This window comes from Taudactylus pleione, unplaced genomic scaffold (genome assembly GCF_031769625.1).
Source record: "Taudactylus pleione unplaced genomic scaffold, aTauple2 ptg000341l, whole genome shotgun sequence".
Taxonomy (NCBI): domain Eukaryota; kingdom Metazoa; phylum Chordata; class Amphibia; order Anura; family Myobatrachidae; genus Taudactylus; species Taudactylus pleione.
In genome coordinates, this window is record NW_028284742.1 from 2,266,796 (window position 1) to 2,281,248 (window position 14,453).

The 14,453-nt window shown below is 39.8% G+C and overlaps 1 protein-coding gene across 5 annotated transcripts in view; it reads left to right on the forward strand.

The window, feature by feature from the left end:
* The window catches only part of ARHGAP29 (Rho GTPase activating protein 29), a 134,483-nt gene that overhangs the window by 85,927 nt on the left and 34,103 nt on the right, over window positions 1–14,453 (forward strand). For 4 of the 5 annotated variants that reach the window (XM_088443964.1, XM_088443965.1, XM_088443966.1 and 1 more), the window contains 9 exons: window positions 2,165–2,261; window positions 3,236–3,308; window positions 4,844–4,907; window positions 7,966–8,103; window positions 8,306–8,370; window positions 8,604–8,714; window positions 10,655–10,735; window positions 11,312–11,500; window positions 13,700–13,837. In XM_088443964.1, coding sequence (XP_088300090.1) covers window positions 2,165–2,261; window positions 3,236–3,308; window positions 4,844–4,907; window positions 7,966–8,103; window positions 8,306–8,370; window positions 8,604–8,714; window positions 10,655–10,735; window positions 11,312–11,500; window positions 13,700–13,837 — 956 coding nt within the window. Of the gene's footprint in view, window positions 1–2,164; window positions 2,306–3,235; window positions 3,309–4,843; window positions 4,908–7,965; window positions 8,104–8,305; window positions 8,371–8,603; window positions 8,715–10,654; window positions 10,736–11,311; window positions 11,501–13,699; window positions 13,838–14,453 lie in introns of those variants that run through there. The other variant, XM_088443969.1, reaches the window with a different exon arrangement.

Consider the following 14,453-nt stretch of genomic DNA (forward strand, 5'->3'; position numbering starts at 1 on the left):
CATAAACGGTACGATATAGCAGCGAAATCGAATCAATCCGTCAGATCAGCTGCTACTATATATCACACTGTATGGGGGCCTTAAGGGGAATGATAGGAGTACCCACAGAATGCTAAACAATCAGCGCCTGATTCTTTCACCTCTGTCTCTGCTGTAACAGCTCCCCCAATGCTTCATCAGTCAGCAGACTGTCAGACAGTCACAGCTTGCAGCAGGTTATGTTGAGGAGGGATCCCATCATGATTATGTCTCTGTATCTACAATTAAAATGGTCATTGATCTTTTCCATCTGGCACGGTTTACTTGTGCAGTGCTCGGGTGCCTTATAAATCTATAACAATAGTAATACAGTAATAGTAATAGTAATAAATAGTAATAGTAATAGTAGTACAGTCTTATGAGGTATTTGAGCTTTCCTGCACTTATGTCCCAATGAGAAGATGCTGATTGTGATCAGCAGGATAGTCTTGAAAGATTGCCAGATGGATGCAACTTATAAAACACTAGTTTATCAAATATGCAGAGCCCTTTTTTTGTATGTGATTAAAGTTTCTATGCAGATACTATATGTCTAAAACTTGTCATTGTTGCACCTTGTTACATTGTACCATCTAATGGTGAATGTAAGTTTGTAAGACTTGTCCTCCACTAGATCCTCAGGTAGTCTGCTCTGCGTAGGATAAAGGTAATCTAATTTTTAAATATTATGTAATACTACAATTGCCCGTTTGCCTATTTTTATAGTCACATGACTGGTCCATTTTAATACCATTTGCCCTTGTCCATAGTCACTCTTCATTAGTCCCTGAGCAAGAAACCCAAGCAAGCTTATTTGGCAGGGCTAACGATGTAGGTGTGAGTGGGTGGGGATGTCCACTGCTTTTCTCTAGGCATCGTAAGGGCACTTTTGGTGACCTGCGGTCACTAACACAATGGAGAGTCCTTTGCTACTTTAAAGAGGAATCTTTAGAGAATATGGTGGGGAGGCTAACAACCTATTGTAACACTGCATGAGTCACTTTTACAGGATTAAAAGACACATTGAAAGGCCGTCCTTCAAGTGATACAAAGACTTTATTTTTCTGCTCCAACTTGATTAACAGGCTATTAACTCACGTTGCCAAGGGAATGTATCATATTGCTGTGCACTACTGACAGAGGAGCAATTACGTTTAATTTTACTTTTAAGAGTACGTTTGATGTATGGGTATATTGTGTGCATGCACCATGTATCGACTGTTCAAGAACTGTGTTCATCTGAGGTCAGATGATTTACAACATTTTTATAGTCCTCTCCTTTGAATCTACCTATATGTTGCATTAAACATCTACATTTTATATGACTATATATGTAAGCTCTCGCCAATAGTGCTGAAATGTGCTGCAAACATTGCTCTGTCTATAAGGTAATTCCTTCTCTTATTTAGTCTCTCACATCCGCTTTTTATTGGTTGCCGGATTATTTACTTCTGCTCTTTCCGTACGGTTCCACTTTGATATGATATAAGATTTATAGACCATGTTCAGCAATCCAGCTGTTTGCAGTGAATAAAATCTCCCATGCTGCACAGCCAGCCGGCGGGAGCTGAGGTTCAGCCTCAGAGAGTACCAACGACTGACACCTGTCCATCATAATCTGTCATTGTGCTCGTCTGCTTATAAGTGGATAAAATTAAGCTATTTCTAGGCCCCATTTCAGGGATCTCCCTCAAGTTAAAGTGAGAAATTGCCATGTGTTTAATTGCATCAGTTTGAAAAGCTGAATATTTTTTTTCGACCTTCACCCAAGTTCCTCAGAGGAACTTTTATGATAAGAATGTATTTCACACGGTCTCCAATGATGATTGTGTGTCGGCTACACTGTTTCTATTAGAAGTATGCTGCATATTTTATGTATATTGTGTTTACTGTAAACCTTTTTCCTACCATACAGTGGTTTTGAGATCTCTGGCAGTTTTTAAATGCAACAATTAGCACATTCTTGTCCAGAAGCTAACAATGTATCTTTACAACCAGTCTGCCCAGGAACACCAAAAAGCCACCCATGAATGTCCTTAGGGGGTCAATGTTTTATATCATGTCCTGCAATAAGTTTTATGCTTTCTGTGGCAGTTATTTGTAGAAGGTGCTATTCATTTAATTTTCTGTTTATATCTCTCTCTAGCTGTGAACTTCAAAAACATTAATGAAGAGAACAGGAGGGAGCATTTTGGCGAAATCTTCGCCTCCATTGACACTTTAGCCTTCACCTTCGGTAACGTGTAAGTAAGTGTGAGCGGACTCTCACACATACAGTAGATGAAAGGTGCGGAATGAATTTGTCTTTAAGTCGTCCTCTCCTTATCTCCTCGTATTTCTATAAATTGGAGGAAGCCTCAAGAATATCAGCTATAAAATTGGACTACTAGCTACAAAACTATAGACCAGATAAAAAACCTCTATAATATATACAAAATGAAGAAACAAGTTTTTTGTATATATCCTATGGCTGCATTTTCTGCTTTATAAGATGGACAGTCTGTGCCCCACTGAAATGGATACCTAAATAAAGACCATGTTAAATCTACTGCTTGCTGTAACTATATTGGGTTGGTATTTATATGAGAAATATATTGGAACATCATTACATTTTAGGAAGTCTGCCAGCTCTCAGCACATTGGCTGCAAATGGTCACATGAGACAATGGTCACAGCATTTTCACCATAAACAGGTGATTGCAATAATGAATTGCTGGAAGTACAGGATTCTGTGGGACAGGCGCTGGTTTATCCGAGATGGCATGTCTTAATGACTGTGTAATCTCTATTGCTATTATTATAGGGTGCAGAAGCAGTTCTAGTTATTCTAGATTAAGTTATACAGGCCATGCAGCCTTGTAAAATGAGTGCACAAGATGTATTTTACTTCAGTCAGCAGTGGGCACTGTGACGTTCTTAAGGGCCTATAGTTTATTATGTAGGTCAGACAATTTTTTCAGCAGACAGCTTTCCATTCTTACACACTATTCCTCATGTTATGATGTCAGCGCACCAGCTTAACATAAATGCATGAATGACTGGTGATTTTGAGTTCTACTCCATTCCATCCCGCAATTGTATGCTTTGGCAGTGTGAATGGGTTTAGCTGTGTTTGAATCCTTGTGGGTGGCTTATTATTTTTAGCCACCTCTATCTAATGATCATTAATTATCATCTTAATCAGTATAGTTAATAACACCTGTCATTTCCCCTCTAGGGTTTCAGATTTCCTTATGGGAGATGTAGATAATGGCTCATCATTTGGACTTCATGCATCACGTAGAAGTCAGGTACGTCTTCATTGAATAATGTTATACAGGTTGAGTTCGAGAGTTTGACAATCAAAGTGTTGACAATCGGGACACTGTGAGGTAGAACTCTGGATGCCGACATGTTAGATGATTTTAAAGTATTTTAACAATGTTGGCTTAACAACTTGAAACATGATAGTAAAGCCTACTCCCTAGTAAATGCTAGAGGGACTTATTTTGGACATCTTTGTTATAATTTGCTTATTAAATCAATTGACTTCCTGCTTAAATAACTGACCATACACAAAATGGAATGTTCCAAATTGATTTTTACCTCACAAAATGGAATGTTCTGCATTGATTTCTTTTTCAACGCACGTACTAAAGTCAGGGACATTACATTTCAATGAGAAGGGAACTGCACTGTGCTCTAACAACTACAGGAAATCACATGGTAGGTTGAGGAAATATCCATTTATACAGTTTCCAAAGAGTAAACCTTTATTTTGTAATACCACATATGTCTATGATTTAACTTTCTTTTTTTAAGATAATTAAGTAATCTATTATTTTAATCTATGTAATGTATTCCATGGACTGACTTCATATACAGATAGAGTATAATTGCTAACTCACTAGGTACAAATCCAGTCCTGCTCAGTCAGCCAGCTTACATGGTGCTTCAAACAAACAGACAATCTAATGACTATTAACGATGATTAGAGAGGTAATTGTGGGACCATTGACCCACTCTCCCAATATTGAGGTGTCCTCATATACCTAGTCTTATTGTGCCATATGCAGCATGGAGTCTGGTGCAATTCCTTCGCTGTGCACTTTTTCCTCAATTTTTTGTTAATTTTTTTTCTCAATTTTGCCCCTCACTTTGCTTTATTGTGTACTAGTTCGCTTAGAGTGTACTTTGTATTTAGGATTAGTGTTTTTGCACAGCCAAATCATAAAGTCTGTAGGGTCTCTAAACAGGACTATTTGACGTGATTTGAGGTTAGGTGTATGTGGGTCTTTAACCGTGCTCATTCAGATAGGACTAAAATGTGTAAAAAAGATAAATAATCACTATCTGTCTAAAAGTATGAAAGAAACTGATGGCTGGCGCAAAGATTTCAAATAATATGTAGGAAAGGAGAAAGGGAAAAATCCACGAGTGCTAAACAAAAGTATTATGTTACAGATGAATAATAAAAAGTAGTCAATCCATACTTAAAGGTACAAAAAAATCTTGACTAATAGTCACTACATTCCATAACCAAGCAATAATGAGTACCAGCAGAAACTGAACTCTTGTTTTGCCCTTAGTTATATTTAGAAAAAATGTATCCTCTGTAATGACAAGTATGTCTCAATGTGATCACAGATTTAATCCTTGCGAACAACATATGCTGTAATTCATAAAGACTGTAGTTTCCCTATCCATACCACCCTGCTTTATGGTTTTCATATCACCACTGGACAGCTAGTAGGCTAAATAGTAAGACAAGGCAAAGACATTAGTCTGTTGTGGCAGGTGCATCCTCTATATGCTTACATTTTGTTTGTTTGCTTTTTCCCCATAGTCCTTTGAAAACCTCTCAGTGGAGGACTGTGCTGGATCAATTCATGAGAGAGATGAACTTCAAGGTTAAAACCTTTTTTTTTTTCTTTTTTTTGGGGATGAAAAGTGTTACTCGTTTATTTTCTGCAATAATTAATTTGTCACATTTACCAACATAATGTGTTGTGTTTAAAGTTCAAAAGTTTGGAAAGTACCAGTCACCTACGTACTGGAGGCAGTCATATTGTGTCTTGAGCCAAGGTGTCTTCAGGGGAATGAATCCCATCTCGTTTCTGGGAACTAGTGACTTCTCTAGTGCATGAGGCACTTGCTTCCTAGTAAAATAATACTTTGTGTTTGGCGCAGTCACAAACGTATGCCTCCATTGATTGTAATCGGTGGACACTTTCAGGACGGTATCCAATTAACCCCGAACATTGTTTGGGCGCTAATGGATAGCCACAATCACCGAAAAACAGGGATTTTTCGCCAATTATCCCCATTTTTCGCTTGTTTTCTTTCACCCAATCCTATTATTTTGGTTGAAATAATAGGATATGTCTCCCGAAAACACACAGGATTCTCGATAAGCTCGCAGACTGTGTTTTCGCCATTTAGGTGGTTAAAAAAACGGCAGTTATCATGGCTTATTTTTTCGGGACACACCAGGTCCCGAAAAATATCCACGATAAGTGCCAGCATCGAGTGGCACTTCGGGGCTAATTGGATAGCGCCGCCGCAATCAAGTAGCTGCGCTGCTAATTGGATACCCCCCAAGTAAAGATGTGTCCTCTTACATCGTTGCTGATCGCGCCACAAATGTGCGCACGCATAGCTCCATGCAATTACCCGCGACTGCATATAATACAGTACACTATGGCGTGCACTGTGATCACACTATGCAATTATATTGGGTCACGGGAGCAAATGCAGAGCACGTACCCTTGCGTGGCGCGATTTATTGCACAATCTGCAAAGCTGTAACTGTGCATATCTGTAGGTCCTGCAATTTTTGTGGGGAAAAACCTGCAGCTGCGACTTACTGTACTTCAATTAGACAGTCACTGTAAAATATTGTGACTATAAAAGAGAGCTCCTAGGTTGTTGGTGATTTTTTTTTTTTTAAAGTAATTCTAATGTAAATATAACAGAATACAGTGCATTTAGGGTTAAAGGGAAGTTCCCATTATGGTTTCAGGATACAAAGTTGGGCCATTATTGGATGAGACTGCGGGACCCATTCAGACCCGGTTGCAAGCGCCGATGCGCTCGCAACCGGGTCGTTGGTTAGCTCTGCGCACGCGCAGCAGTCGCACTGCGCGTGCGCAAGCCCCGGAGCGAGAGAGAGAGAAACTCTCTTGCTCCAGAGCTCTCTACAAAAGAGACGGCTGTCGACGTTCATAGAGAGCTCGCCCCGTTTTGTAGGTGGGCCGGGGGGGGTGGTTTCAAAAACTGAGGCGTTCCTTAAGGAACTCCTACCGTTTTGTGGGCGGCCGCACTGACATCAGCAGTGATGTCAGTGGGGAGTTTCCTGCTCGATCAGAGCAGGAAGCTCCCTGGGGCTTGCGGTTGCCGAGACCCAACCTTAGGGTTCACCATCGCGACCATCAACCTGGTCGGTCGCTAAGCTGTGGGTGGTAACCCACAGCTTAGCTAGCGACCAGGAGGCCGCACTAAAAAAAGGAAGCGGCCACCCTCATTCAGAGAGAGCGATCGCTTCTTGCGACCCCCTCTGAATGAGGGCCTGTGATTGATTGTTCCCCAGTTTGGAAAAGCTTTTTTTTTTTTTTTTTTGGTAGTTGCAAGAGTTTGTTCCTAATATAGTACAGTATTTTACGGCTCCATATACACACTTTCAAAACACAATAGATGCATTTAAATGTACCCCATAATTCTCTGAACACTTTTATTTGCTGAAATACACATGGTTATTATTTTTCATTCATTAATAAAGGTTGTAGAATGCCAAAATTGGCAAAAATTCATGTGTGATCTGCAAACTTGTATGGGTAACGTCCACATCTCCAACTCAGTCTTTCTCTTAAATATGTGCACAATTCAGGTGTTGCCTTACATTTGTGAGTGGTGTGAAAAACTGGATAGAACCATTAAATCTACGGTAGATGCAAATCTCTATTTTTTAACACAATGGGGTATTTTTTACTAAAGTTCAATTTTTAATCGAATTTTGATCAATGAAAATCAATGTTGCGTTTTTGGGGTAAAATCACACACTTACTAATACTTTAAAAACGTTAAATTGTCTGTTCGTATATATACCCCATTGTGTAGGAATTATGGTAACGCAGCAAGACATAAAGTTTTTTTTAAAACTATAATTCCTACTGCATTATATGTCGAGATGGGTAAGATCTGGGCTGCATATGTGAATTTTTTTTTTTTTTTTTTGTGTGTACTCCCCACTTTCAAACAAGTGTGACCCTTTGTGTGTGTGTGTGTGTGTGTGTGTGTGTGTGTGTGTGTGTGTGTGTGTGTGTGGGCTATTAGATTTGTGTAAAATTGGTAGAAAACAGGCTTTAAAAAAATGTAAAATGTATTTGGGATTGCAGCTTAAATATAGACTATTTTTTTTTTTTTTTTAGTTTGTTTTTTTTCTTCTCGGTAACACAAGTGTAAACACAATGATGCAGATGGGTCTGTGGTATGAAAGCATGTGCAATTAATCCTGTTACATCTGCGTATTGTCTGCATAGTAATATGGAGATTCATAAATATCCATGTGCTTTGTGTATAACTTGCTGTAATGCATAGAAGCTATACATACGAAAGCTTCCAGTTCCTAAACTGCACTTGAGAATGTTTTTGCTTTGTTGCTATGGCCTACAGCACATATGTATTGATCGTATATGATGCTGCGTGTGCCTATTTGAATCTGACAGCATGTCTAACATTGGTATATGTACCTTTGATGCGTAGGCACAATAGTAATACAATAGTCATATGGCAGGTGACAGGCTCATCTTAGTTGCTTCTGCCTATGACCCTTTCTTTCTAAAATCCTTGTCAATCCTATTTAGTGTCAAGCAGCATTACAGAACTACCCAAGATCAGCATTACTTGAGCACGCCATGTGAGCCGGGCAGCCGATAGACATCTCTCATTTGTCTCGCATGTTGTTTTCAGGGCGCCTACGGGCAGAAGAAGTGGACAACATGCTGCTGCGGAATGACAGTGGCGTTGAATCGGCCTTATCGTACGCTAAAGCGTGGTCAAAATACACCAAGGATATACTGGCCTGGGTAGAGAAAAGGCTTAATGTGGGTGAGTGCCTTCTCTTGCTGTCTAATGAGCTTTGAAATTAAATCTGTTGCCAGGCCTGTGCTTCAGACTGTCAGTAATGTGATTTCTAAATTACCGGCAATTTGTCTGACCATTCTTCATTAGTTTAGTTTTAGGGTTTTTTTTTTTTTTTTTTTTATGTTGGTATCTATATTAAAGCATGCCTTTTCTTTTTCCACTTTAGAAGCAGAAGCTGCTAGAAATCTTGCAAAAATGGCTGAAACCGCAAAATCCATAGTTGGCCCTCAGGTGAACTCCATTTATATGTAAAATGGAAAATGTTTAATTTTATTGTGATTGTTAAAGTTTATTGGGGTCTTTAAATAAGGGCTGAAGCTGTGAGACTTTATCCATGCTTAAAAAGGCCTATGACAATGCAATGTGGAGAAAGGTAGTTGTCACTTATTCCTGTTACATTATCCCTATTTCTAAGTGTATGATGTTTAATGTGTACATCTGTTTTGTTTTTTGTTTTTTAATAGGAGTTTATGCCTTTCCAACCTATTTTCACAGCAGCTTTTCAGAATGACATTGACTGCAGCCAGCTATGTTTGCAAACAATGTCTGCACTTCAGAGTAACAAGTTTATTCAGGTGAGCCAATCACAAACACAGTCGTTGTGTAATAATGTGACTGCCGATAACTAGCTTTATGCATGTGAGTGTTTGTAATATCATTGTATGCATCTTTGTAGTGATTTTGTTTTGCACATTACTTTATAAGAGTATCCTTTATCAAACACTCCTCCAATATTATGAGTAGATCCTATGGATGAGGCCGAGCCTTGTACAGGTTGAGTCTCCGATATCCAAAATGCTTGGGACCTGGGGTATTTTGGATACAGAATATTCTGTATTTTGGAATATTTGCATATCATAATGAAATATCTTGGGAATGGAACACAAATCTAAACACAGAATGCATTTATGTTCTATATACACCTTATACACACAGCCTGCAGGTAAGTTTATACAATATTTTCAATGATTTTGTGGCTCAAACAAAGTTTGTGTACATGCATAAAATTCAGGTATGTTTCATATACACACAGCCTGAAGGTAATTTTATACAATATTTTTAATAATTTGTGCTTTAGACAAAGTTTGTGTACATTGAACCATCAAAAATCAAAGGTTTCATTATCTCAGTCATGCCAAAATTATTCCGTATTTTGAAATATTTGGATATGGGACACTCATCCTGTACTCTACAGCATTGTGATGACGGAAGTTTTCAAACACAAGTTTGTTTAACTTTGGTCCCAATCGTACTGCGAGTTTTTAAGATAGTTTTGCAATAGTCCTTAACAGAAGGTGTTGAGGGACCATACGAACAGCAATGCCATTTATCTTCATGGCTGTTAATGACATGTTACAGGTTGAGTCTCCCATATCCAAATATTCCGAAATACGGAATTTTTTTGGCATGACTGAGAAAATGAAGCCTTTGATTTTTGATGGTTCAATGTACACAAACTTTGTCTAAGGCACAAATTATTAATAATATTGTATAAAATTACCTTCAGGCTGTGTGTATAAGGTGTATATGAAACATAAATACATTTCATGTATGTACACAAACTTTGTTTGAGCCACAAAATTCTTGAAAATATTGTATAAAATGACCTGCAGGCTGTGTGTATAAGGTGTATATAACACATAAATGCATTTTGTTTGTATATTTGGGTCCTATTCCAAAATTATTTCATTATGGTATGCAATTATTCTAAAATACGGAATATTCCGTTATCCAAAATACCCCTGGTCCCAAACATTTTGGTTATGGTAGACTCGACCTGTACTAGAAATACAGTGTAATAAGTGCTTTCAGAGAATTCTGTTGGATAAACTGAACTGCTAGCTACAGTAGCTTCATGAGAATTTCATTAACATTGGCAGACTAGGAGGTATATTTACTAAAGTGCAGGTTTATAGGCATGGCGATGTTACCCATAGCAACCAATTAGATTCTAGCTATTATCCTCTAGAAGGTGCTAGATAAATAATAAGTAGAATCTGATTAGTTGCTTTGGGCAAACGCCTCCACTTCTTTAAACCAGCACTTTAGTAAATATACAGCTAACAGTGACAAACCGCAGTGCCAGTCTGGTACACCCTAAATTTTTATTTATTTTTTTCACTCCACCAACTTAGAAGGTGGGTACACACTACAACAATATCTGCACGAGTTGTCGTTTCCAGGCAAATTGGAATGACAAATCATGCAGTGTGTATGCACAATTGCGCGCTACCATGGGTGGTACTCAATAGCTTATGGTTGGCCTGCTGCAGAAGGTATCGTGTTCAAGGTGGTGCAGGCCAATGAAGGACTGAACGAGATATCATTCCGTCGTTCATTAAATTGCTCAGTGTGTACGGGCAATCATGGATGATCCGGGATGAAAGGAATTCGCCCCCGATTGTTTCGTTGTTAAGGTGCCAATACTCACAGTACTTGCATTGCCATGCTAATGTTTTCAAGCACAAATAGTTTTTACAAGCAAACTACATAACATTCTTACTTTTGGCTTCAGCCTCTTCAAGCTCGAAGATCAGAGCTCGACAGACAAAGGAGGGAAATTAAAGACCTTTGGCAGCGAGAACAGAAGAAAATGGTTGGTGCACATAATTTCTTGGTTAAAGTGTTGCCTCGCCTTCTTCTTCATTGTATTATATATCTGCTTCTACAAATGTTGCGACTAATGTTTTACAATTTTTGGTGGTGGTTCTGTGAATGTTTGTTTTTTTTAATGGTACATTGTAGTTAGTGAATAGTTTGTACACAAGAACAATGGACATATTTTAAAACAATCTCCCATTATCCAAGCATGGGTATTCTTAAAAAATATATTTTTATAAGTGTAAAGTTAACAATTTGACACTTCTTTCTGTCCATTACAAAATGCTTTGTGAACATATAAGCTGGTGTTTTCAGTTTAGCCTTGGTATACTTGTCTGTTTTTGCACTCTGGCTACTTATATGCCTTGACATTTTGTCTTTTCATCGTCTTGTGTAGAACTTTGCCATGTATTATCATTGAGAGACAAACGGACCTTGCACAAAAAAAACAACAATATATTGCAGGATATTACTATTAATGCATTGCTTTTTGATGGAAATGTACTCTTCCTCCCAAATCACTTGGGGTTTTTGTTTTATAAATTGCCAATCGCTCCATTGTTTCACACAGCAAGAGTTGGAAACTGCATTACGGAAAGCAAAATTATTAAATGTTCAACGGCAAGATGAGCATGAGAGAGCGAAATCCAGCACAGTCCGTGCCGAAGAGGAGCAGCTCAGTATGTCTGGGGGGCTCATGAAAGATGGGAGCAAACAAGTGGAAAAGAGAAGACGTTTGGAGGAAGAAGCCTTGCAGAAGGTCAGAGCTCCACACAAGCATTAGGACAATAAGTATATTTCCCTTTAGAATGTGCTCATTTCCTGCACACAACCATGTCACTATTCCCCAGGGGAAGTAATTAGAGTCAGCAGCATTATGTCAACAGGCCAATGAAGACACTTGTAATATTGTTTAAAGCATCTTAACAGTGTTAGCATTATAACTATGATTGTAAAGAATCATGTTTAAAGTTATAATGCCAACATACTGTAGTTAAAATGCTTTAAACAACATTTCAACCATGTCTGCATTGTCCCGTCTACATAACGCTGTTGACATATTAACTGTCAACAAATTGTATGTGTCCCAATTCCTAGTGAAATGATAGGCTGCAGTCTTTCTCGTCCCACAAATTGATTGTAACCATTGCAGGGTGCTGAATAAAGGTCTTCTAGCTCTCTGTTGCAGGGCAATTACTTCTAACTGCAGTGCAAATCCCATTACTGCCTCCTAGGTACCTGACCTGCCATTGCTCTTCCCTGTCTTCTTTCTCTAACCACTCTGCAGCTCAACTCATGATTAAGCAGCGGGTAGAAGCGGGATGTCACTGGGGCCACACACAATTCTGATGCTCTGTATCACTGTTTAGCTATGTGCAGATCGCTCTGGTGACCTCACTGTGCTGAGTGAGGGACTGCCTTGCACTCAATGGAGTATATAAAGTTTGCATGTTAGCAGGCCAAAAAATTGTTTGCGAGAAGAAATTGTAAACCTGTATGGCATTATTTCATGACATGCCGCTATGAGAAGGGTGATGGGCACATGTTATAGTACGCCTGTGAGATAGTAGTTTTGTCTTTCAATCTGTATAGAATATCCTCAGCGTAACTTGGAAACATTTCATATGTCTGTAAAAGGTTTCAATGTTTCTTGTACACTATAAATATTTGTTTGGCATTCAAAGTGCAGAACATATGCTCACGTTGTTAAACATTATGGTTGTAGAGCTTGAATTATCACTGCTAATGCTGGGCATACACTGCAAGATAAAATGTCTGTCAGACCGACAGACATTTTATCTGGCCGGCTGCCAGCCGCAGATGTCCGCGGCATACACTGTGAGATTTCTCTGTGTATAGCCCGACATCCGCGCTCCGCCCCCGGGGGAGGAGACATTTCCCTGTTCCTTCCGTAGTAAGGAACACAGGAAATGTCTGTCTGTCGGCCGCATACACTGCCCGATGCGGCCGACAGTTACCGGGTAAATATCGCATTGGACGGGCATGCTGGACAATCCAGCATGCCCGACCGAGCAATATTTAACCCTCGGTCGCCCCCCCCCCCCCCCACACTATTATCGCAGCGATAATTGCAGCGTGTATGGCCAGCATTAGTAATAATGTCCTATTTGTGTTTATTCTTTGCAAACACTCAACAGAAATTGGGACCAATGTTTTCAGTCTCTGCTTTGTGACCACTAACTTGTTGAGCAGGGATGGAAAAGCCTATCCCTAACCCTCCCCCTAGTGCTTAACCCTAAAGCCAGGTACACACTGGAGCGATGTCATTACGATTTGGCCAAATAGTAACAGTATATTGTGCAGTGTGTATGCACAATATGCACGTTCCCGCAGTCACTTGCAAGGTCATCAGGCTTTATGTGCTGCACATCAAAACTGATATCGCAAGCGGCCCCATTCATGTTAATGTAGAACGGAACGAGTGGACATTCATAACATCTCTGTAATATGTACCCGCAGTACGATATGTCGGCCTGATGGGCCGACATATCATCCCGGTACACATCGTCCTAGCTTTAATACTTACCATCAGGATGTCAGTGGTCAGGATTCTGGAGCCGGCATTCTGACCGCCGAGAGCAGAGCTACTTTATCAGGTCTATGAAATGCCTCTTTGTTTCTGATCTGCGTTAATACTTTTTAGTATTCTTCAACTCTTATTAGCAATTTTTTAACTTGGACATGAAAAGGTCCCAAAGGTAGATTGAAAGCATGGCACTTTTCATGAAGAGTCCACGACTGATATTCAGGTCTTCATCGTTTCCTATGGCAGGGCATGCTGGGACATGAGGTTTACGTATAACTGGAGAGCCACAGTTTCCTGTGATCTATATGAATAGACTTGTATTTTCTTTCTATATGTTTGGCAAAGTTGCATTGCACATAAATGAGTTGGGATGTGCATATTGTATTATTTCTTGTTTTTCATGCTTGATAGGCAGAAGAAGCAAAAGAAAACTACAAGGCTTGTGTGGCAGAGGTGGAAGCTAAGAGGAGCAGTATGGAAAATGTTAAGAGTGAAATCCTAACGCAGATTCGAGAGCTGGTTTACCAGTGTGATCTCACCCTGAAAGCGGTATGTTTCTGATAATAAGCTGTATATTTGCTCTTATGCTTCATTCGCAGACTGCAGATCTTATGGTTAAATACTGAGCTGTTGTATTGCAAAAGGTGAAATCCAGCAGGTTTGATGACAAACTGTTCAATGTTTTTCTCTTGCAAGATGCTAAACATATAAACTCTGTTAATTATTACTAACTAGCTGGGATACTCTGCATTGCCCTGGCCGAAGACTGGACCCTGAAGTACACCTGCAGCCTATATTTGTTTACATTGTCCTCGCCTATAACTCATTCCATTGATCCTGAAAATGACCCTATTGACTGTTAACATTTATGCAAACAGTCTTGTAACTACCGTGGGTGCAAGGGGTGCGGCTGCTGTGGTGCCCGACCTGCCTCATTGGCCCGCTGCTCCCCCTGCACCCATTTACGCACACAAGATGGGCCGGTCTAGTCAGGGCCGTTGACGGGGGCCCAGGTTTCAGTGATGTTGATTTGGTGACGGCTTGCTAGCGGATTACAGCTGGCGCACTGGCGGGCAGTCACGGAGAGACCGTGCTGCTGATCGCGATGTAATCAGAGCTTGCGGACCGGCAACCAAGCAGCTGTGGTGGCTCTTGACTGGTTGCC